Below are 25574 nucleotides of genomic sequence, written 5' to 3'. Positions count from 1 at the left end.
CACAGTTAATACCACAGAGTATTTTGATTTATCGTGATATGATTTAATGTCAACCCAACTCCACAAATGGTATTATATAACAGCCAATTGCAATTAGAATGGAACAGCGTCCTCGAAGCAAAGTCTGAACATAATCCAGCCAATGTGTGGACGGAATTACTCGGCCCGGTCGCTTAATCCCTCCATCCCTCATACTCACCCCTAAGGGCAATAGGAAATTGAATAGCAAAATACGTGCACAACATAAAAAAAAAAGAGCAAGCTGCGTATGTTGTAAAGTCTGCCCCATTCACGTCTGTTCTCGCTGACAGCGTGTGCATCATGTTGGCGCAGACCATTGATGATGCAGAGTCACAGATGGTTTATGATGTTGACCAGATTGTGTCTCTGCACCCTGGAAAAAGGCTTACTGACTCCAGGGATTACTGATGTCTTGTAGAAAATTGGCCTAATCCAAACGAAATCTAGTGTGGAATTTTTTTTTCACGACTCGTCACTTGGTTCCGACTGTTCTTTTAACCACACGCAGACACGTTTGACAAATCTTTTGTCCTCACGCTTCACCGGCTGAGGCCTGAAGACATCAATCTAGCAGGAGTTATTAGCCAGTCGGGACTTGACGTGTCTGCACGACAGAGGCATTATGCGAGATAAGTAATCCTTCCCAAATGTTTAATGACAAAATGTTTAAACTGCATTTACCATTGTTCCTGGTTTAGTGATTTCTGAAATAGCATTTATCAGCTAACCACATGATTAATTCTCTTTAACAGGCTGACATTTAAAAGGTATCATCCACACCAGTGATTCACCAACATTTCAGACTATGCAATTTCACCCCCCAAAAGCTCTACATCAACTAAACTACTACTTGATATGAGAATGATTTCATCTTTAACCATATCTTTGTAGCTTTAGAGAAACAGTTTACATTTATGCTTTAATAAAACATTAGCCTGTGCACACTCACAAAAGCAACAGGCTGGTCGTGTTATCAACCAGTGTCATGGCAACCTTTGTTAGCTACACTCTGCATCTGTGCCTCTCCCTTCTCCTCTTCCCTGTTCCCCCTACCCCCACCTCCCTACTCCTCACATCTGTGATACACTCAGTGCCGTAGCCACAGTGCCTAAGCCACCTCATAAATTTCAACCATCCAGGCAACATCTAGTCATGCCAACTTTTCTGTTAGTGTAGTCTTTTCTTTGTCCTAAAGGGTCCCGGATGCCTGCTGCCAATTAGCCTCAGCTTATGACCCAACCGTAACCAAGCGCTTCCTCCCAAATAAAGCCCCTTACATAAAGGGATCACGAGCAGGACATATGCCCTTACGCCTTGTGACACTGGCGCAGACCCCACACCCCCGCAGCTAGAGCTTGTGGATGACAGATGATGTGGAAAACAGCAACAAGGCAAAGGGGGGGGGGGGGAATGGAAAAACAAAAGCAAGAATAAACCCCCCAGCATTTATTTTTACATGAAATGATTAATTGATTTGTGTATAGTACAATGCAAATGTGTTTGGCATTAAAATAAGGTTGCTTTACAACATGCGCCATGAAAAGTTTCTTCTTGACAAAAGAACAAAAACCTCAATAATATTTGGTTTATCAAACCTTGAAAGCTTTCTGTGCCTTTCAAACATTTGCCCCCTTAACGAAACAACTTGTCTCCTGTGTCGCCGATCCCATTTGATCCCAGACTACCTCCGTGATATTAACATAAGGGGTCTGTGGGGCCAACGCCATCTGTTCCAAATGGTGTAAGAGGGTTTCTTCATGACTCTGGCTTTATGTCAGAGGTCGCTGGCATCCTACAGAGTGAATCAGAGGTAATCAGGCTTGCTAAGCATCTAACACTAGCACAGTACTCTGTCTTCAAGACATACTGTGTTCCCTAGTGATGTAGAACTTGAAGGTCTCTAGACAGATCAATATATACTATGGTTAGGAGGTTTCAGGTTGGGATTTAAAGTGCCCCTTTCTAAGTGCAATGGATTGTTTTTCGTCATTAATGTACCAGCAGCAGAATACATCATCCCTACGCAGGGCAGAGGGGAGTAGGGAGGGCACAATGGTGTTGCCACAGATAGCACTGTTCATAAATAACATGGTACCGAGGAAAGGAGAAGATAAATAGGGATGAGGGTGCTCGCCATCTCCTCACACTGACATACAAATGCTCTGGTCCTTCCCATCAGCAGGGCTGTGATTTGATCTGCATATTCTGCAGAGGGATGTCGCTGTAGTTTCTGTGCATTATGTCTATGTTGCCAGTTTATTAGAATTTATGGATTGCCCATCTGCTGTCCGTGGTTTCCAAGTGCATAGAAGAGAAAGAAACAAATTCGAAAAGGAATAAAATGAATCCTAATTGATAAGATCAGGATCTGTATCAGTCAGTCCCAAATCCCTCTCATTTTTTACTGCCTGCACTCTCCTCTAGAGTCTCACACCCTTATTCAGTGCATCTCATATTCTTTCTTATCCTATCTGCCACTTTATCCTCTTTTCTTCTCTTCCTTCCTCTATTTCTATCCTCTTAGATCATTTTTCATACCCTTTCCCTTTTCTGCTTGTGTGGTAAACTCTTCTGAGCAACAAGAAGCTGTTGTGGTAATAAAAGCTGCCTCTGAGCCAAACTGCATGGTGGGAAAAGAGCAGATGATTGTACCACAGATTGCAGTTTGTGACCTGACACCTTCAGATCTTAAGGTTGGAGCATGGTGACCTTAATGTGGTGGAGATGCAAGCCTGATAGCCCCATCTGAGAAGGGTGGTGATGATGGATATCTACGTAATGGAGATTTTCCTTCACTCCTCACCTTGTAGCCTTACAGTTTTCTTGAATATACACAGACTGCATCTAAAGACTCTTGAAGCAGTTTTAATCTTTTTAAGCTGAAACAATTTCAAGCAAAAAAAGGAAGTATAGAATTTTTTTAAAAACACATTAGCGCTGAGCAAAGCTTCCCTGGTATGGTATCTATAGACCAAACACTTTACATCGTAGGCCTCAAACACACTTTGATCTTAAGTGGCCTAGACCAGTGAAACTACCCTTTCTGTCAGTGTAAAGAAGTTTAACTACACATCTAATCCTTGAGATATCTTAATGTAGGAAAAAGATGTGCAATTTCAACAGTATGTCTCGGTTCTTCTACATGATAAAGAAATGCTGCTTCAGTAAACTAAAGGAATCTTTCAAAAGTTCCAACAGATGTAGCTCACTGACTATCCTTTAGTTACAAAACAGAAAATGTTTTTTTAAATGTAGACTTCTTGTTAAAAAAACAAACAAAAAAAAAAACTGAAATTTTTTAGTCAAAGGAAAAAAAAAAGAAGTAATAAAACTTCAACTTGAAAGTCTAATAACTTAAGCCCTCCTTCACATTTTTCAAAACCTTCCAGTGGGCTAGATTGCACCCTTTGCTGGGCCAATTCTGGCCCCTAGGCCTTATGTTTGACACCCCTGCGGATTTCTTTCATCTGCAGATGGCATTATTCAAATAGTTGATGCCAATCCTCACAAGGTCACAAAAACCCGTTGCCAAGAGAACCGCTCGAGAGTTTAGGATTGCAAAACTGTACCAGGGGATGAGGAGTGGAAGATTACTGGTTGTGTTGGTAATACTTGTGTGAAATGAGTACATCTGATCCCATACAGAAGGCCTGCTTTTTGTTTGGATCACAAAAACAGAAAACAGAGCAGAGTGGTCAGTAGATGTAGTAGGATATATATTTAAACCTGTTTCTTTATGTTTATCACTTTTCACAAATGCTGAAAATATGTTGCTCCTGGACGAGGTATGTAAACTTTATTGCACTGCTTTCGCAAGTCTGATAACTGTGTCTTGGAATTGATTTAGCTCAGTGAGGTTCAGACTTTGAATCGAACGTCTTAGCAGAGGTGCTTATTCTAGCAAAAGAGTTGTTTCTTTTTTAATTGTGTTTCTATTTTGTTGGCAAAAGATTAAAGCTTGCAAAGACATTCTTGGCCATTGCAATAAACTCAAAAAGCACTAAAAATCAAAACTGCCTTTGTAGCTAACACTTTAAATGTGAAACAAACAGTTTATGAACTCTTTATTGTGTAGAACACAAATGCAAAAACTAATTTAAAAACTGTTTACATTGTGTTTTCCCTCCATACTTACAGTATTCAGACTGTAGTGTTCTAAATGATAAAGTTATACTTTCTAATGTAAAACACATTTCTTCTGTAACTCATATTCTGTTAGCATTGTAGATGTAGATGTGCCCTATCCAACAAAATGAAGAATGAAATCAGTTTAGCTGTGTTTTCCCTCCACCTCATTTGCATGAATTATAACAAATCAGCAGTAAGGAGAAGTTGCTTCTTGTTCCCAATCAATGACCTACTGCTGCACATTCCCTACAGCACTTAAATCTTTGAATATTTTAAGGGCTCACAGTGAAGACTGATGGAATATTTCAACTTTTAAATAATTAAAGTCAAAAAGACTTATAGTGGCTACTTAGCAAATACAGGACCTTTGACCAATACAAAAGATTTAAATAAAAATAATTGGAAAATAAGCATTCCCTGTTTTTGTGATTAAATGGTGTCGAGCAGTTGACTTTTGTTCAGTTTTACCTGGAGTGCACAGTGTAGATCAGACAAACACGAAGTACTATTGTTCAGAGGCATGCACTTACAGGAATGTCCACTGCCTCTCTCGCTGATCATTTCTCTCAGAGTTCAGATTCCACAAAGTATAACATGACCAAAGTGTCATTAAGTTAGTATTCAAACTTTATACAAGTTTTGAAAAGAAGCTCAAGTGAAGCCTTCAGACTTGTTTGTTTCTATCTCACTGTGCGGTAGGAGGACAAAGAAGAGGACGGCTGAGCTGGGGGGCTGACAGCTTTGGGAAGCTCTGGGCAGAGGTAGATAAAGATATCAGAGTGGTTGCGTACACACACTGACAGAAGCTTGATGGAAGACGGGAGCTTTTATGATTCTAAAATATCCAGTGTTTCTGAATATTTTAACTAAGAAGAGTAAGAAGAATGTGAGGAACTGAATAGAAGAAGTGCAAAATAAGACTGCAGGGCAAAGGAAAAGCTGATCTTTAGTAAAATGAGAACATTATGATTACTATGTATGCCCTCAGCTGTGTTACATCACAGGATGATATGATTGCACTAGGGTCAGTGTTGGGTTATATTTTTGGTGTAAACATTGGGGTTTTTTTTAAGCACAGCAGAGGACTGCAGTCAGTAATTAAGAGCACTGATCAATACCGCAAGAGAACAGAACACATTGCTGCAAATTCTATATATCCAAACAGGCAACGACTAGCCAGTGGACAAAGTACACAGTAAGACACACAAACTTAGAAATGGCACAGTTTAGCGTGACAAATCAAAAAATTTTCTTATACAAGTTCTGAGCATTGCAGATAAAGCCCTGTGAGGATACCAATTTCAGATTCACAGCTCCACATTCACTTTTAACCCATGTTCAGAGAAGCACGTCAAACAGGGAGTGAGGCAGCACTGAGGCATGCGTGGAAAAAAGCCTTGAAATCAGCAGGCCTTGGAGCAGAAATGGTCTGGCAGATCTGCGAGAATCCAGAGACAATTCTTTGTCTCACTACAGCTGCCTCCGAGCGTGCGTGATAGAGGCCAGATCTAATCAGCACACTTGTACACAGAGCTGGACACACACCTGTTATTGTAAGACTACAGCGAAAATATGCCAGACTCCTTCATTTAATTGTTCTACATCAGTAAACTGCCACTGGGATTTATTAGGTAAAATCTAAGGGGCCAAATGAAGCACGAGAGACACAAAGACAGAATGCACGCACAATTCATGCTTCGGTTCACACAAAGGCTTCATACGTGAAACACATGGATAAATCTGCTTACAGGAGCGGCTGCTCCTAACAAATAGTCACAACAAACTAGCACATGTGTACGCCCTTTCCTCCAATACACATACATACGTTAATCCATAGTTCACTTAACAATGACTTGGCACTGTGCTCACTGAACTACAAAGCAGTATGCTTGTCTCGATGGCGTGTATGTGCATGTGGGTTAAGTACTGCCCCAGCTGGGTTTCAGCAGCGTGCAGCATAACACTTCTCTGTTGTTCTTCCTGACCCCCAAGACGAGCCTTGGCCAGGCACGCACAGCACCAGTCACAACCCTAAACTTCACCTAACTGAGCTAGCCCTCCACAGACACACACACACAAAAACACACATCGTTTGCTCCAAAGTGCTTCCTCCCTCCCTGAAGTCTGAACATGGATCAAGAGAACAATAGACTCCACGAGCCCACCCTTAGTTCCCTCCTTTTCTCAAGAGCGATATTTCCTTAGGTTGTGCAATATCACCCCTGAGCATAACAAACTGTGCAACTTTGACTGAGTGAAGAGTTCTTGGCCCAAAGGCAGTGATGGAGACTGGTTGTCACTACATGTGAGTCACTCCTCTTGGGTTGCATAGTCAACAGAGCAGAGCGGAGTTAAGAATCACCAAACGTGCAAGAATCTCATTGTTCTGTGGCCAGTACCCAATACTGTCTAAGGCTACGTCCACACTAACGCATTTTCGTTTGAAAACGCCTCCCGTCCACACTGAGACGGCGTTTTTCCTGAAGAAAAACAAAGTGTTTTAAAAAACGCTCTCGAAAATGCATACATTTGAAGACGGTGCTTATGCGTCGCAGTGCTGACAGCGAAAACGGAGACTTTTGAAAAAGATGACGCATGTTAGTCATATGATGCAGTCATGTGACCAATTAAAAAAAAGATAGTGGAGGGCATTACACAGCAGTTGTTTTGTTTGCGCTCAATTTTGACAGCCCTATTAAAGATTAATATCAGTTTGTACATGCTTCAGATAACTTTTCTTCAAAATCTTTAATTCTCACTCGCTTTTGCAACTTTGTACTTTTGTGTTACTCGCAGCAACAACTCCACCTCATCGTTAGTCGACATTTTGCCGCGACGCTTCAAAGAGCCGAAAAGTAAATAAACGGCAAACAGAAATGAGGCAGGCCAAATCTTCTTGCGTTTCACGCATGCGCAGTACTGGAACGTAAGCGTTTCCAGCCGTTTCAATGTGAACGCACAACAATGTGAAAACGACTGAAAACGCTAGTGTGGACGCGGAGCGTTTTCAGACGAAAACGCCATTTTCAAGTCTATCCGGGCTAGTGTGGACGTAGCCAAAGACACGAGGATATTTGTAAGGATGAAAGGTCTGTCACACTGATGCCTTCCATGCAGGGCAGATTTGATTAATAAGCCTGCTGCTCTCTGCCCAGCTTTCTCTCTAAAAATTGCACTGAAAAGTTCTTTTCAACTATTTACTTCAGCATTTCTGGCAAAAACAGCTCATGAGACAAATTCTCTTATGAGTCATTTCAAAGCATAGCCACATCAAACAAACAGGTTCATTGCATCGGTGGGATTTTGTATAACTTGGATGGTTTTCAAACAGACTCTCGTTCTATTAATGCTACTGTGCAGTGATGTTTGAGAGTACTGCCACTGTTTTTTCACCACACATTGGCAGCAAGTCTAGCCCGATGTCTAGCATGTGACCGTCAGACCAGCGTACGGTATGTGACTTAAACCATCGCATGACTAACTCGTGCTCAACGGCTAGAGGTAATCTCTTGTGATTGGCAGAAACATTAAATATAAGATGTGCTTTACAATCACATGCAACTCATGCTGTGCTGGTCTCTACTAATCCCACATTATTGACATCCATACCAAATGTGAGTATGGCTGTCCAACAACCAATGCCCGGACTTCAAGTCTAAGTTATTAAGAGAATTTCCTCAAAGAAAATTGTTTGAAATAGTGAGCGTGGCTTAGGGAAAAAAAAAAACTGTTTCATAGAGCATAACAGGTGTCTTCTTCCTGTTTCTGCCTTAAGAGTTGGAAGTGGATGGAATGTTTGAAATGTTAAAATAACACTGTAGCTGTGAGCTGTCACCAATAAGCAAACACTTGAGCTTGGTTTCAGTTTAGATTTGTATTGGAATATTTACACAGACCATGCTTTCACACTCCAAAACATGAGTGCAAGTAAGTCCAAGTAGTCCAAAGGTAAATATGCATTCATGACTCAAATGCCTCAGTCAACTATTTATTTTAAAAGCAACTTAATTTAATATCTTCTCCTAGTGATTCTCAAAAAAAAAATACACCAAGAGATGAATGGCAGAGAGAAACAAGCAGGGTGTAATGAAGTAATCTACAGAGGACTGGTTGGAATTAACTCAACATCTGGACTTTGATAAGTGACAGAAACACAAACATTGGAATGCACCCACCCACTTATACACAGAAACATGCATACTAATGCATGCTATAGACACAGATACACACACACAAAAAAAAAATAGATAATTTGATAAAGAAAAAGCCATCAAAGGCTACCACGCTACGCTGCAGGAAACTAATTTTTAATTCCCACGTTAAAAATGGAGCCACTTAATGCGAATGTATTACTAACAACCTGTTTATGTGTGCAAACTATACACCAGTACAGTACGCTGAAGTTCAGAGTCCACTAACTATTGCTCTCCAGCTTAATGGCCCAAGAAGAGACAGACACTCCTGAGTATCTGAAGTGGCGCTAATCAACACATGATTGTTGTGACATTTCTGACTAGCCATTATCTGCAATTTGCTGTAATTCAGTGGAGCTGCATATGGCTTAATATAAACCTCCCCCCCAACTACCAGACAGCATGGCTGATCTCCTTCCAGATGGGGCGTAGGACTTAGCTCTAGACTTCTCCCCCTCCTAATCCTTCTCTTTTTCTTTCCTGTACTCTTTCTTCCTGATCTCTTATTCTAAACCTCCTCACCGTTTCCTCCTTTTTTCGCTCCCCCCCCCCCATTATTTTCTTCTGTTCTGAAGTGAAACAGCCTGTAGCCTGCGACAGAAAATGTCAAATGCCTTTTCTTCCTCATTACAGAGTTTCCCGAGGCACCCCTTTCCACCAAAAAGCATTCATTTCTCATGCACTTCCACAGTCCTCATCCATGTTCCTACCAACCAAACACAAAGGCAAACATTACTGTCTTAGAGCAGAATTAATATCATACTGCATCTCACGTACATTTTTTTCTATTGCCTTCGCAGCTTTGTTTATGAGTGACTTGCCAGCACTGATGATTCAACATAACTCAAGCAGAGAAACTAAGAGGCCTATCACGAAGAAAATATATTATTAACATAGGATCAAATGGCCTTTGATTCCACAGGATTGGCAGGGAAGGCTCAAAATAGACTACATGACACACCTTGGTGCAGAATTAATAAAGAAACAGAGCCAAAAAAAACAGCAGAGAATACTGGAGATGAAGCAGATCAAAGAGATGCAGAAAGAAAACGCAAGCCTGACAACTAATCACAAACACACAACAGAGCTTTAGGCTTGTATGTTTGACAGAATATTATTTCACACTGCGGCAAGCATGTATGTGCGTACACGCATACCGTTGCAGTGCAGAAAGGAAGTCAGAGCTTTTTCCCAGAGAGACTGGGCAAACCTCTTCCTCCTGTTCCCTTATTCTTAAACACGTACTCAAATGTGGCCAACAACACCTTTCTTTGTTTCTTCTTTGAGATTCCACTAAAAAAACAAAAACAAAAAAAAAAAACCCAGATCAAGCATAGTGTTACACCGCAATTACACGATGGCACAAATCTGAGACAACTTGGTTCACCTGTCCTCAGATGGACACAGTTAAAAGGAGAATGTCGGTCTCTGTGTCACTCTAAACCCTTTATGGTGAACCTCTCGCTTTAAATCTTTAAAGAGAGAAAGAAAATACTCTATCCCCATTTCCAAGGCTTGGATGTTAGCTCGTGTATGTGATACGGGTTCACAGTGAGACACCACAACTTCAAACCTTCATCCTTTATAATGGTGGTTATATAACCGTGGTTGTAAAGGACAGCAAAAATTCAGGTTAAGATGATTATCTCCAACTTTAGCTTCTGCTAAACTGGCAACGTGACTCTCAGCAATGACACACATCATCATTCTTCAATGTGGAAAAACAGGCTTCAGTTTGAAATACAATACTGCTTAGCAACTCCCCCGAAACCAACAAACAAGTGTGGCTAGTTTTACATTCATGGATAACTGGCAAGGCTCCCTCTAGAGACAAAGGGAAGGCACTGATGGTTTTACGTGAAACCGACAGGGTAAACTGAAGCACAGCAAAGTGAACTTGAACCTGCTATCTATTAGCCAAATGACTTTGTGTACCGGCTTTCACGTTGAGAGTTGCTGCTTCCAAATCCGGGACAAACCTTTGGTTAATTTCACACCGAAAACCAAAAATTGAGTCATGTGTGTTCAGTGAACATTTATGTGCACTCCGTTTGGGGAATTGCTCCCCTTCACATCAGCAAACCCTGTCCCTTTTGAGGCAAGTACTATAACCCACACAGAAGGAGAGAATAAAGCCTGCTCTACTTTAGCCAGTCTCCCACATAAACCATCCATAGATGAGCAAGAGGAAAACAGAAGGACAGAGGAGATAAAAGGGAGGATGGGGGTGGAGGTGATTTTGACAGAGGGCTGAGAGAAAGGAAGTGCGGGGCCACTTATGCACCCTGCCACCCTGCATCACCAAGCAGCCAATGATGGATGAATAAAGCATATCCCAGTAATAGAAATGACTTGGGGACCGAGCAGGATCATTAGCTGAGTAACAGCAGGCTTTTGGGGAATCGTTAGGGTACATGTATGTGTCTAACTATTTTGTCCTATGCGTTTGTGGTGATTCACTCTCATTCAGTTTAATTTGTCAAGCTGCTCAGCAGCAAACCTACAGGGGACGAGTGCCAAATGTGTTTCTCTTTCTAAGGTAGATAAAGGGCTGAGGATTATTGCGGGTGCAGCAGGTAAATAACAATCTATAAACCATAAACTTCTAACTCAACCCTTTAAAAGCTTTTTTCCATCCACAGCAATGTCATTTAAAGACCATCATGCTGTTTTCTAAGCCTTGTTATAACTCCTGATCATCAGTTCAAACTTGGGATCATGCTGTTATTTGCTGCAGACAAAGCTGCTCATATATTTGCATATCGTGGCAGCGGCACTCGCTGTAGCACGGAGATAAAAACAGACAATAAATCAGTGTAAATAAACAGATGGCTGGAACAAACAGAGCACTAAGAGAACAGAAGGGCTGAGATGGAAGAGAAAACACAGGTATCAAGGACCTGCATAGACTGAGGTTCAACTGTTCTAACTACACCATTTAAGGATAATACTGATGATTTTTCATGGTTTGAGTCATTCGCTTTAACTGGTTCTTACAAACTGTAGCTCTTCTATAGGCTTGTTGGATTTCCCTCTTTGTCTATATTCCCTTTTTCTGTGAAATAAACCTGCATAGGATATAAAGCTTGCTTAAGCTTACCAATTATAGTAGTACTAACTTCATCTTCTTCATAAATGCTGAATTATTTTTACCATATTCAAGAAGGTTAAGCAGAAAAATGCAAGACAACAAACACATATTTTTGATTTTTAGACAACATTGTGCAACTTATCAAGACGCTGACTCAGAGCTAAAATGTTTAAGAGTCCTTGAACAAATCAATAAGGAGCTTTTGAAAGGCAAACTGCTTTTACCTTCAATGCCACATCATAAATACATAGCTTTAAATACATCACAAATAAATGAATAACAAACTCAAAGTGAAAAATAATAACAAAAAAGATTGCTTGGCATATAGAAAAACTGCCTCCAGTGACTAATATGCCTTGACAACATTAGCAAACATGGGAAAACAACTGCAGTCTTCAACACTCGTGTGTTGGAGTTTAAAGGCTGTGGTGAACCACTGCATGATCATCCACCATGAGCAGCTACATGAGAGCATGAGTGATGTAAACTTCCTGTAAGTCAGTGTGTGGTCTCATGGTCACAGAGGAATCCTTCACATCTACGAGCTGACATTCAGTGCATGTGTAACTCACAATAAGGGTAAGTAAGTCATCAACTACATCACTAAAAAAGCCACAGCAGTATTAAAGTCACATAAACCCCGTGTGAGTCTTTGTATGTGAAAGAACTCAAACTGCGCCCTAATCGTTCCAGCAGCCATTCAAGTAACACATGTTGCCATATTTCTGAGAGTTCTTTGAGTTTTGTTTGGTTTTCATATGCTGACATCTGTATTTTGTGACATTTTTTTACTGAATGCATATTTGTTGGTTATGGTGCTGTGCTAAAATCTTGAGTCAATCCTCATTTATTTGTTTTATTTTATGTTTTGCTTCCAAGGAACCAGATTTTGTCATTTTTAAAGTGGTCTTGGGGAATAATTCTCTGTGCTTTCTGGAGGTTTTTCAACATTCTTCTTTGGATATTATCTTTTTTGTTCATTTTAAATCCAGACATTGTACCCAGCCATTAATCTGACCGTTTTTAGAGGATTTTGTTTATTAAGCCACTTACACTGTACTATGAATCATTCAAGCATAAAAAAGCACCAGGGATGAACCAGTGTTGTAACATAGAAAATAAATAATTTAAAATTGTATCTTTAAGCACTTTGTTCCTACCGTCTGTCACACAAACACATTTATTTAGTTAAATCTATTTTTTTTAATCCAAAAATAACAGTTTGAGATAAAATAATATTTTTGCACATCTTATTCATCAAGAGTTACTAGCTGAAAGCTCGAGTTTTAAATTTCTAGTTCAAATTGTGGCGAGTATGCACAGAGGAGACCACATGAGAGATAGCAGTGAGTGTCTACAGCCATCTGCGAAACACGGTGGTGGTTCTGTCATGGTTTCAACCTGTGGTGTTGGGGATGAAAACAGCCTCATTTATGAGCGTGACAATGATCCCAAACACACTGCCAATGTAGTAAAAGCATACCTGGATAGAAAAACATTGGAACACTACTGGTCAAAGATTGGCCTCCCCAGAGCCCTGACCTTGACACTACTGACGCAGTGAAGAACTATTTCTGAAGACCCGGAGTTCACAGTTCTGTGTTGAAGAATAGTGGTCACATTTTTGTTAAATATTAAAATTGTACAAACTCTATTTTTTGAAGTAAATAACGTATTTTCCTGTATGCTTGCAAATATTTCCTGTACATATTTGAAAGACATTAGAGGTGATTTCACATTTTTTGCATGGAGCTGTAAGTTAGCATACTTAACTTTGAGGACATGGTAAATGGCCTCCTCAGGAAAAGAGGCATGTTGTAAAAAACACAACAAATCAATGATGGTAATGAATTAATGACCAGATATAATGAGGCAAGAAATATGCTGTGCTAAGCTAATGAAGGAAAGGCAATTACTGAATCATATAAGGTCGATTATACGATGATATCTTTACAGTATAACTAAAGCTCAAAGCACAACCAAGAGGGTTGTGCTTTGAGGGTTCTTTCTGTACTATATCACTCTTTGTTGTGAATTTTTTTTAAACCATGTTTTATCCTGAGCGAGGTAACCCCTCCTCCATTTCACAGCGAATAGTAATATTTGCAAATTAAGCTCAAAGATTCGAGATTAGCGTAAATCACACATCTCATGTGATTCAGCACATTGTGATCACAAAGCTGAAAAAAGGAGACCTGCTTTTAAGACAACAGGAACAATTGCTCTTCACTCCAAAGGCTGGAGCCATTTCATGCTACTCTGCTGTTGGGGGGTGGAGGGGGTTGGGGTCATGGAGTTCAACAAACGGATGGGTGTCTTTTAAGAAGAATCTGAACTTCATCTATCATTTGTGCATCTGTGCGTGTACTTTTAGTATGTGTATGTGTTGACTACCCCTGCCAGTGTATGCATGTGTGTTTACTTCTCCACCTGGCTGTACAGCCTGTCAACAGAAGTGTTGAATCAGTGTGAGCTGTGCTTCTCTGCCAGATCCTAAGGAGCCCCTTGACACATGGGCTTTCAGGCAGTCTGGGCACAGAGACAGCAGCGATGCCACTACATAACAGCTCTGCTAGGCCTTGGACCAATCCAAAGGAAGTCTGATATCATGAAAGCCAGACGAGAGTGACCACTGGCCCCAGACTAGCTTACAGCAACTTCTTTTTCCAGAGCCAAATTTCGGACCCTTTAAGAACAAGTTCTTTGCTCATGTTTTCACTTTTTTCTTCAGCCAAGAACCCATTTTGCTCACTTAGCAACTCTGTCAGCATGAGATTCATGCGTTCCATTATTAGGCTGTGGTATACAGTTACTTAAGATTATGTCCAAAAAGTCTGCTCATATCAAATCATTGCAGTTTTCTTTTCCCAGAACTGACTTTTTATAAACATGAGAAAGAAAATACAAATTGTGAATCCACATCACAGTGACAGCAGTTGGGCTACATTCCTTTTTAGTGAATGGATTCACCAGAGACAATGCATGCAATGACTACATCCACTTGAGTGTGATTTTCTGAGCTTTTTCAGTGTGATAACTTGACTCGCATCACAATGAGTTATGACACTTCATGGCTGCAGTGCCTTGAAAGCACTTCATTTATGGAACAAACACTAGAAATATGATGACTGGCATTCAAATTATGAGCCTCGACTGATCCTTGATGCTGATACGCTATAGTAATAAAAGAAGATTAAGTCCTCCTCTGTGCAACTCAAATTGGTTAAATGTAGGTCATCCAAGGAGAGAAGCAAAATCTAGTGTTGTATCAGTCATAAACAGAAAAAACATAAGCAAAGGAGCTGAGATTTAAGTAAAGGAAGAAACTGTCGTCTTGAAGTAAAAGTGCCACAGAAGCTTTGCAAAATGTTTGCCAGAACAAGCACCTGTTGGTAACAATACACTGGTGGAACTTTGCAGCACTTCTCACTGTGCCCAACAAATTCAGAATATCCGCACATGATCAACATTTGCCAAGAATCAATCAACTCCTCCTCCACGACACAAATTGACGAAAATGACTGAAAGAAATTGAACAGATCAAGGAATGTTTCAATTACTTTGGATTAATTGTGGAATAAAGCTGTAGTAACTCAACATCGCTCAGGAGTCTTGTTTGTTTTGAGACATGTTCTGCTGGAGTAAAATACTTTCCTGTGACTGGATGGGATGACTGAACAAATAGCACTGACCGAGCAGCTGCTTAAACTTACCCTGGAAAACTGACAGCTAACAGAGCCAAAGCCAGTGTCTGTAATCTCAACAAATGTAATATGCCAGGGAACACAGTGAAAACTAAATACTACAGAAGGTGATAACAAGGACAGGAAATACAAATACCCAGAGGTTATTTGGACAGTGGCAGATTAAAGTTGCAAGTGCATGGTGGGAAATATACCGAACTAGTGATGCCCTAAAGTGAGCATGTGCTAATTTACAAACTATAGCAGAACTATCTTCTTAACTGGAAAAACTGGACTTTTTTTAAGCAAGCTCTCTTTGAGAGCTTGAGCAACACTTAAAAAAACAAAACAAAAAACAACTGACTAACTATTGTCTTGAGTGACTGTAACCATCACTACAATGTCAGGATTGCAGAGAGACACGTACTTCTGCTTACTTTAAACAATGAGTTATGTGCATGTGATCCCTTGAGTCTATTTGGTTGAAGAACAGTGACGGCACACAGCTGCCAAAGAGAGCGAATGTGTGTATCGTTAGGAAGGGGGGTGGATTTGTCGGCGTGTTTGTGCTTGAGTTTTAAAAAAAAAACCAAAAAAAAAAAAACCTCTCAAGCACAGAGAGTGTAGGTCCTCTTCTTGGTTCATGGACAAGAATGACTCTGTGATTCGTGAGCTACATTTGCTTATTAGAAGGAAATAAGAGAACGTCCTCATGAGCAGAATAAATAGTGAGAAGGCACACTGTCAAAGCGGATGTAATCACCGATCACTGTTAGCTCGCAAGTACTCTGTGCAAAGGCAAAACATCATGATAGTGCTGCAAGTTAAATATACTGAGCACAGCGTCCTTCTGGTGTCCTCAACTTTTCATAAAGATCAGAGCCTTGGGCAGACGCATTGGCCACGGATGCGTTAGCTGCCTTAACAGGGAAGAGATTGGCCCCGATCAATAACCTGTTAAGGCAGCTACGATGCAATGCAAGCTAAATTGGCTGGCCTGAGATCCCAACACCTATGAATTCTAATGGGGACAGTCTGGGAACTTCATCTCCACAGAACATGAAATCTCACCAGGGATAGCGAAAGGAGAGCATACGATGCATTATTAACATAAGAGGATGAGAAAACAGCCACCTCTCCCACTGCAGAGCAAAAGCATCTTTAGATAACGCAAGAAGTTTCTTCATAATTCTAGTAACAGTTAGAGAAAATTCATTTTTCGGTTCTCTTTCCTGCAAACAATTTGTGGCTCTTAAAATTGTTTTAAATTCTTTTCAGATCCGTGAATGCACAAATGTCTGGGCCTTTTTGAACTGTTTAGTTTGAAAGCAGCTAAAGACTCCTCAAAGATGAGTAAGCCTAACTACTAATGCATGTTTAATTTATCTATTAATAAAGCTTATCCGTGTTCTAAGAGAAACACATGGTAGCTGGGTTTTTTTATTCTTCAAAAGGATGATTTAAAAAAAAAAAAACAACACCCCCCCAAAAAAAGAACAGAAGAAGAAATGAGGAAGCCTCATGATAAGACATGAAAAACTGACTCCCCCAGTTGTCATGCAGAGGTTTGGCACAAACATCAGCCGTACTGCAGTCCTGAGAGCAGCTGGCTGAGTAGGGAGTTAGTTTGAAGGTGTGTGAAAAGGGCGGTGGGCTTTATATCCGTTTGATATGAGATGTTGTCATGGGCACAAGCAGAATGGGCTGAAAATTGATTCTTTGAGGTGGAGTACCACAACTAAACAGCTAAGTGGGCTGTGCTTGCAGAATGAGTATTGACAAAGGCCCACCAATGTGGGCGCATGGCCAAAATCTAAAGTACTACAGCCAACCAGCTCTGAGACTGAGTCTTCTCAACTGATTTATTATCCAAAGTGTAACGAAAGATCCCATTACTGCTACCATGCTTTCCTTCAGTATCACTGAAAAGATGTACCAATAAATAGGAGAAAAATTGCGGAGGAGAGACTCTGGCAGCAGTCTTTCTCTATGATTGCATTTGGTTTGAAAAAGCGACCAAAGGTGGACACCAATTCAAAGGTGCCTTAATTTTTCATTATAATGCACGCTTCCAGACGTATATGCATTCAGCGCACATAAACTGGTTACTTGCAGACATAATTGGAAATCCTGACCGTGCAGCATGTTTAAAATAGTACGAGCTGCCTAGATGAACAGCAGGCAGAATCATTTCAGACAGTCAAAACAGGGATCAATACCATTATTGTGATTAATGGTAACATAATCGTTTTCAGTCCCGAGATGATTATTGCTCTTTCTCATCTTATTCGACCTGTTCCTCCCTGTCAAATCCTCCATTTCTTCTCCTGCTATTCTCGCTCAGTCTTACTTTCATGCTCCCTCCTATTGTCTGCACGCCTCCATCTTTGACCCCATTTTCTTTTCTCAACACCTGTTCATCATTTTTTCCCCTCCCCTGTTTAAATCCAATAGCTCCTTCAAAAGAAAATCCTTCTCAGGGAAATTTCCAATGAGCGACATGCCAGCTGCCTCTTCACTCTGTTCGCATTATTGCCTCTGCTGTAACACCGCGGGGATGGTTCGTACGGACCCAGCCAGAAACAAAGTCCCCAAATAGGCTCTCCACAGACAGCGGTGATTGTGCATCTGGAGGAAACTTGGTTCAATCAACTATCAAATGATTTACCTCCCTATATTCCTCAATCCACATCAGCACCTGCATATTGATTCATAACAGCCTGGTTCTATTTCTGCTTTTAAACAACGTCCTTAGTTGCAGCTTACAGTTGGATAAAAGGGACCTTTTCTTAAGTTAATTGGTCTATGGCCAGTCTGTCCTTGAACACATGAGAGTCAGATGGCGCTGCATTTCTGCTAAAAGCACATCGTCTTCATGTGTGCTGTGTGGCAGCAGCTCACTCCAGCCCTGCTACCTCCTGCTGTTATTTTCCGATACAGGAGGCACAAACACTTCTTATCGTTAAGCTGGTAGCAGTGCTCAGCGTGGCAAAACAATGATATTGTTAACTGGTGATGAGAGAGAAACAGTTAGCTGTTACCACACAAACTGCTTCACCAAAGCTATGCAAGAAGTCACTCATTAATGAATTAATAAAAACACACAAGCTTAATGTTTTGTAAAAATGAATGAATGCTTTGGTGCAGTCTGTAACTGCTTTTAATGTCTCACAATTTTTTGCTTAACTATATTTCATTAGTAGATGCCTTCTCTATATCTCTATATCTTTCTCAGAGGACACAAAAAACCCCAGACAGAATCGTACATTCACAGTGAAAAATATCTTGGATGATTTGACTTTCTCGGTGCAAATAAGTGTTAAAAAATGTCAAAGCTTCATTCATGTAGTGCAGCAAAACAGGTTGTCTTAACAAATACATGGACAGTTTAGATCCTGACATCATCTAATAGGAAATGGGGCTAAAAAGGTAGAGATGCATCACTGTTGCAAAAACCCCAAGGAATAGTCAAGTTGAGTAAAGGAGGCAACGAGTCTTAAAGGAAAAAACGTGCAAGTTTTTCTGTGTATGTTTCTTCTCTGCCGGTTTCCACCAGCAGTAACCTGGAGACACTGCTGCTGCTGACATCGCAGCATGACCACTCAGTGAGTAGAAAGAGGCAGTCTTGGTGAATCAGCACACACACTCATCTCCACTGCCTTTGAACATGCCTGCCAAGTTGTGGCGCCTGCCAATGAAAGGTATGGCTCATATGAAGATGCTATCTTTGTTGCTGGCCAGTTCATTACTGCAATGCGGCTCTACGAACAGGACTGGCAACGTAGAATGAAGTTGAATCCCAGTTTGCTAAACTTCTCGGGGGGGGGGGGGGGGGAGTTCTGACATCTGTTGAAGATTACAAAATTTTAAAATTATGCAGAAATCAAAGAATTTAAATAAGTCCTACTATGCAAACCTACACTGTCCCTGTTCTGTCATTTTTTTCCCCTTAACATTGAACAGAGGAGGAGAGGAATGCAAGATGATGTAGGCAAAAGTGAACAAGGAGACTGTGAGATAGTGCAGAGTTGTGCTTAGGAGGAGCTACTGAAGGAGAGGGCTTCACTAATAACTGAAGGGGCTTTGCTACTAAGGGATGGAGGGAAGAAAAGAAGAGGAAGACATGTTCTTCATCCATGGCAAGTGCTGTCATCTGGGGAGTTGAGCAAACCATCATCCCATGTCACTGATTGGTGTAAAGGCAAAAGGTGCAGAAGTTTGGACTGGGGAATGAGCTGGGATTCCAGCCAGTAGGAGGCCATGATGGATGGATGTGACTTAAATTGGGGCGATCGTGGCTCAAGAGTTGGGAGTTCGCCTTGTAATCGGAAGGTTGCAGGTTCGGGCCCCGGCTTGGACAGTCTCGGTCGTTGTGTCCTTGGGCAAGACACTTCACCCGTTGCCTACTGGTGGTGGTCAGAGGGCCCGGTGGCGCCAGTGTCCGGCAGCCTCGCCTCTGTCAGTGCGCCCCAGGGTGGCTGTGGCTACAATGTAGCTTGCCATCACCAGTGTGTGAATGTGTGTGTGAATGGGTGGATGACTGGATATGTAAAGCGCTTTGGGGTCCTTAGGGACTAGTAAAGCGCTATATAAATACAGGCCATTTACCATTTACCATTTAAATGTAAAGATGCGTACACTTTAACAGGCATAGAAAAAAACCCAATGAAGTAGAGACCGCAGAAACTAAGGGTACCAATAAAGCTCCTTTTGCACTTGTAACACTGACTGTGTTTTATGGCACTCAGATTGTAAAGAGAAATCTAATACACTTCAAAGTATCTGGGTATGCAAAAACTTTCACCTTCTTTCCAAGGTAAATTCTAGGACAAACCTGGGCTTCACAGTAGACGCGCAGGGAAAAAAAGCAGCAACTGGAACCGAAGTTACATTTACCATGGGGAGAAGGAGCCACAGAACCAGACACACGCTGACAGCTCGTCTCAGCTGGGTTAGAGCAGCTTAGTCGAAGCTCTGACTGAACCTGTGAGGGAATCACATTAACACAAACTGTGCGCTTAATGCTCCACTGTACTCCTGATGGCACACGTGTGAGATGTGAAACTCGATGTTACACCGGTGAGACAAAAAAGAAAAGAAAGTGAGAGTCTCTACTTTAGACATGAAAAAGGAGCAAATTACCAAGTGAGGCTAACGTTGGTAAAGAAATCCAGTTTTCAACAATGTAATGAAAAAAAAAAGACAACTAGAAAACCTCCAGTGATTCGGCAATGGATTCCAAAATCAGGAACATTTAAAATAGTCAAGACTGTCTTCCTGTAAGACAATCTACAAAGCCATTAAATAGATGGAAACAGCTGGAATTACACTAATAATAACTTTAACAGACAAAACACCAAACATTATGAGCTTCTAAGATTTGAGGATTTGGTTCTTTTCTGTGTCATAACAGAAAACTGAATATCTTTCGAATATTTCGAACTGTCCCTTTGATCAAACGGCACATTTCAAGACATCACAGTTAGTTTATGGAAATAATCATAGGCCGAAAAATAACACCTTGACTCATTCAGGAAAATAACAGAATTCAGTCATGAACATAATTATTGGTTGCAGCGCTAAACATAAGGTGCACTTAGTAAAGGTGCTGAATTCGACATTTGCTCAGCAACAGCCATAGCATCAACTACACGCATGAAAGCACATTTTCAGGTAGTCGTCAAAGCAAATTAAGAATGGAAAGTAAAGCATTTCATCATATTAACTCACTCCTGGAAAGCACCGAGCATCACAGGTTAGTGATATATGACAGCGTAAGAAGATCCAAGGAAAAAGGCCTAACAGGTGGAATAAAATCCACTGAAATTATCTCCTACTTTATTATTGAAGTTTATTGTTACAGGATTGCTCATGGCAATGTCTTCAGGATTCTTTTTTGGCTCATTAGTTAAAATGGGGGTTACATGCATTAAAAAGGACTTTATTGTTCAAATCCTCAAGCAAGATACCCGAGGTGCTTTGGATAGGCAAGCGTGAGGAAGCTCATTTGACATCACCACTCCTGTATTATTAAGTGGAGTGTGTTTGCACTGAATTACATATTTTGAATACTTCCTTCCTCCCAACCCACACACACCCACCCCGACACACACACCCACACAGACAAACAAACAGACTAGATCGCCGGTGTTTTTGATTTACATGAAGAAATTTTTAAAAAACGCTTCTCTGCAATAAAAAGGCTCATGTGGCATCTCAAGATACCTAGCTGAAGCTTAATTCATCTGTTGTATGAACAAGGAAAAATATTCAAAATCAAGAAAAATAAAAGACTTCATTTCTGTTTCCTTTAAAGAAAATGTCACTTTTATTAACACCTTAAGTAAAAGGTCCAGCAGAATCATCCCCCGCTTTATTGTAATGTTATACTTGCATTACTTATATGCGGGTACATTTTAACACCACATTTATCACAAGACTTTCTAAGTCTAAAAGAGAAATGTGTTAACTGAGAAAACAATTAGCACTTTGAAATGTGACAATCTAAATCTCGCCTCCAGAAAGGTTTCCACGTGCTTTCCTTAGACAGAATTTCATGACACTGTAAAAAGTGAACATTGGTCTTATCATCATCATTATCCATCTGTGAGACTTTAAAAAAAAAAAAAGAGACAGAAAATTTTCCAAGAGCCTTTTTTTTTATTTATTTTTTTTAACAACTTCAGTTACAGACCTGATTTGTAACTAAGGTGCTTCAGGACCTGGGAGGTAAATGGCCCATCCATTAAGCTCCATGAGGCAAAAACAAGCAGATCTATGTCTGTTTACAGCATTAATCAATGACCTGCCCACTCACAGGTCTCTAAACTGCGACAGGTAACGGCCGTCACTACCTTTCTACTCTCAATCGTCCCCTCAAGGTTACTGCCTTGCTCAGCTCTCAGGATGGGAGCTGCATATTGAGTGCATTGGCTGGGCAGGAGCCAGAGGACCACTAGAGACAAACTTCTGTTTTCTGTCTTGATGGCAGAGGCGAAACATCAACAACTCTCAGCTTTGATGAAAAAACAAAAATGTTATTTGATTTTAAAGCTGCAAAACTGTCGTGGCAGAAAGGTAACATTAATATTTGGAGTTGGGACTTCGTCTTGTAATTGGAAGGTTGCCTGTTCGAGCCCCGGCTTGGACAGTCTCGGTCGTTGTATCCTTGGGCAAGACACTTCACCCGTTGCCTACTGGTGGTGGTCAGTGTCCGGCAGCCTCGCCTCTGTCAGTGCGCCCCAGGGTGGCTGTGGCTACAATGTGGCTTGCCATCACCAGTGTGTGAATGGGTGGATGACTGGATGTGTGAAGGGCTTTGGGGTCCTTAGGGACTAGTAAAGCGCTATATAAATACAGGCCATTTACCATTTAATATGATCCAGTAGAAGGGCAATGCAAGATTGTTAAATTAGTAGTAGGAAGAGGAGCGCATAGATGCAAGAAGATTAGGAAAAAAGTATCAAGGCAAAAGTGAGAATGAACATAAAAGATTAGATATGGTAAAATATCAGAGGTGATGGGAAATAGCAAAGTGTAGCGATAAGCCATAATCGGCTGTGGGGTGAAGATAAGGTGAAGACAAACTAGGCAACAAGAAAAGATGGAAAATTTCCATCAGGTAGACACCTGAAAAATTATTCCTTTTCTAACTTCTTTTACTGTTTGCTCTGCAAGCACAAGGTAAACATGCAATAATGTACTATAACATTTTTTTCACTGAAGGGGACAAAACCTAACCTAAACAACCACAAGATCCACAGCTCTGTACTTGCATGTCTCCTCTCCTAACTTTGCAATCTCGTGAGAATGCAAGTTTACAAGAATGCCAGTCGGCTAACATATGATCTGGTCATCAGCCACTAGTCATCCTGGCAGGCAGCGGCCATCAATAATGGATGATGCATGAATTAATCATGGATGAGGGGACAGATCTAAACACACAGTGAGGTCCCATGGGGAACAGAGGAACTGATGGTAAGCAGCCTAGGGATGAGCAAGTGCAGCTTGAACATCACTTAAAATGCATTACGTAACACAAGGTCAATAAGAAATGTTTGCAACAGTGTAGGTGTTGAGAACTGACCTAATGCAATAAATATATATATATATATATATATATATATATATATATATATATATATATATCTCACCAGTACATCCAAGAATATTAGAATTGATACTTATGTATTGTAATAGAAACCAACTACAAAGTAAATATAGTCAAGTGTGTGTGCAGCATTCTGGCAACTAAAGTAGGTGCATGTGTGTAATTGATCCAATTAGACTCATTCTCACCTTTACAATGCAAGCGAAATGACATAGTCTAACAGGGCAAGGTAACCATTAACAAATCCCTTGCCACTATTATGCCTCCATTTACACTCCTTCAGTTGGCTAGTTTGTATCCGGTATGTTTTTACACATATAATACAGTGGCATTGATTAAGCATGTATGTGCAGGACAGGAAGAATTATAAACTACCGCTAGTAAGTAAGATAACAACAAAGACAGAGCCAATAAGTGCACTATGAGCAGATCTACTGAACATAATATATCAAATATTTGAATAACAGTGTATATTTACCTTCATGCATTGAATTATGAGTCTCTTAATGTGGAACACACAAGCTCACAAGTGTAGATGTGACACTTGTGCAGTGATAAAATGAAGATTATGTGTATTATGCGAGTTCATGCAGAGGCCTGTGACCTTAATGGGGGTTCGTGTCTTATCTTTGAACCATGCAGATGTGGAGAAGATGAGGAAGCATGGTGAAACACAGCATGCCCTTTACAAATGCTGTCTGGCAGGATTTTACTCCAGTAAAGGGGTTGTGTAAATATGAGTCACCACATGAATGAATGAAAGAATGTGAAGTATGCTGATTGACAATTTAGATATGCTTAGGCCAACTGAAAATACAAGGCTGACCTGCAAGTCTGCTTCCAAATATAAACCAAACGCACACACGCACACACTTTAACACAGGCTACCTCCTCATCTCAGTCACACCAGTCCACAGTTCTTATTTTCAGGTTCTCATTTTCAGGGGGGAATTATTTTAAAAAACACGTGTCAGGTTTATTTTCGTATGTAAGGATGTCATAGTGATTTAAAATAACATTGGACACACACCTGGTTTCACAGTCTTCAGGCGGACTGGCTCCCGAAAGTGGCGGATGACAGCCAGCGTGTCTCGGTTTGTGAGTCCGCTCACGGGAGTGCCATTAACCTCCAGCAGAACGTCCCCAATGCTGGGAAGCCTCCCGGCGTGACACACCAACGCCTCCGACACTATGTGTCCAAGATAGGGGAACTCTCCCAGCTCAGCGCCACCTCGCACCTCCGCTACAGTGACCAGCTCCCCGGAACCTCCCCACGAGACGGTGCACTCCTGCACTTTACTTGACCAGTGCTTCTTCTTTTTCAGTGTCTTGGACATTGTTGGTAGATGTTGAAAACCTATAGGGAAGTCCAAGAACGATTGTCCTTCAAAGCAACAACCGCTTCAAAACCTAAGACGCAATGACGCACGGAAAAATCATTGCCGATTAGAGAAGTTAATGATGCTGCTGCCTTGTGGTGTATTCCATCTCGAGGAAAACAACTCTTGGTTTTTTGTTTGTTTGTTTGCTTGTTGTTTTTTGCTCAGCTGCTCCTGAGAATCAAATATCCTTCCATTGACTTATCCGAGCATCACCTGTCCGCGACTGGAATGTGAGACCAGCTGCGTCAGTGTCGCATTGAAGCGGAAAGTGCTGATTCTGATGCTGGGGCGTCTCGATCCCACACCCCAGTTCACAGCAATGTGCGGTTAATAACCAACAGTAGCTTCCCCCGCACTGTTACACCCCGATATGTGTGACAGAGCAGGACGGAACCGGCGAGTCCAGCAGTTTGCGCGCACCAGTGCCTGTCAGAAAAGCGTGGGGAAAATAGCATATATCCCACTCTGGACTTCAGGAAACGCCAGCACATTTGACAACACTGACGGAAATAGTTTATTTAAAAAATTAAATTAAATAAAATACAGGAAAACGTGAAAAAAAATGGGTTTATACGAGGTTCATCAGCTGCTGAAAAAGTCCTCTGTCACTGACAGTTCCTCATGCGAACCCACTGAGGCAACTTCACCCTGCGCACCTGTCCTACTCGCCAGCACTCCTCCATGGTGACATCAACAAGGCAGTCCTTAGAAACGGGAAAACACACCTGGTCCTCCCCCGAACTCAGCGGTTATCGGTTATCTGATCCTTTCAAAACACCGAAACTCTGCTCGTTGCGCCTCGTCGCGCGCTATGCGCTCTCTCCTGTTTTTTCCAGAAGCACAGCTGATTTTTTTTATTCTGAAAACTATGCAGCAGCATGCAACAGACGTGATCCGATTAGGCTTCGCTCCATAACTTTTTTTAATCGTTTTCCGTGTTGCTTTTATGACGGCAGGCAGTTCTGT

The 25574-nt window shown here is 41.1% G+C and overlaps 1 protein-coding gene across 1 annotated transcript in view; it reads right to left on the bottom strand.

The window, feature by feature from the left end:
* The window catches only part of magi3a (membrane associated guanylate kinase, WW and PDZ domain containing 3a), a 108701-nt gene extending 83151 nt beyond the window's left edge, over window positions 1-25550 (bottom strand). Inside the window, exon 1 of the mRNA XM_082519274.1 lies at window positions 24257-25550. Coding sequence (XP_082375400.1) covers window positions 24257-24563 — 307 coding nt within the window. The 5' untranslated portion in view covers window positions 24564-25550. The remainder of the gene's footprint in view (window positions 1-24256) is intronic.
* Between the last annotated feature and the right edge of the window lie 24 nt (window positions 25551-25574).

This window comes from Aulonocara stuartgranti (assembly GCF_965226115.1).
Source record: "Aulonocara stuartgranti genome assembly, chromosome: 20".
Classification (NCBI taxonomy): domain Eukaryota; kingdom Metazoa; phylum Chordata; class Actinopteri; order Cichliformes; family Cichlidae; genus Aulonocara; species Aulonocara stuartgranti.
The sequence above is the reverse complement of the archived record's forward strand: the minus strand, read 5'-3'. Positions and strand labels throughout refer to the sequence as shown.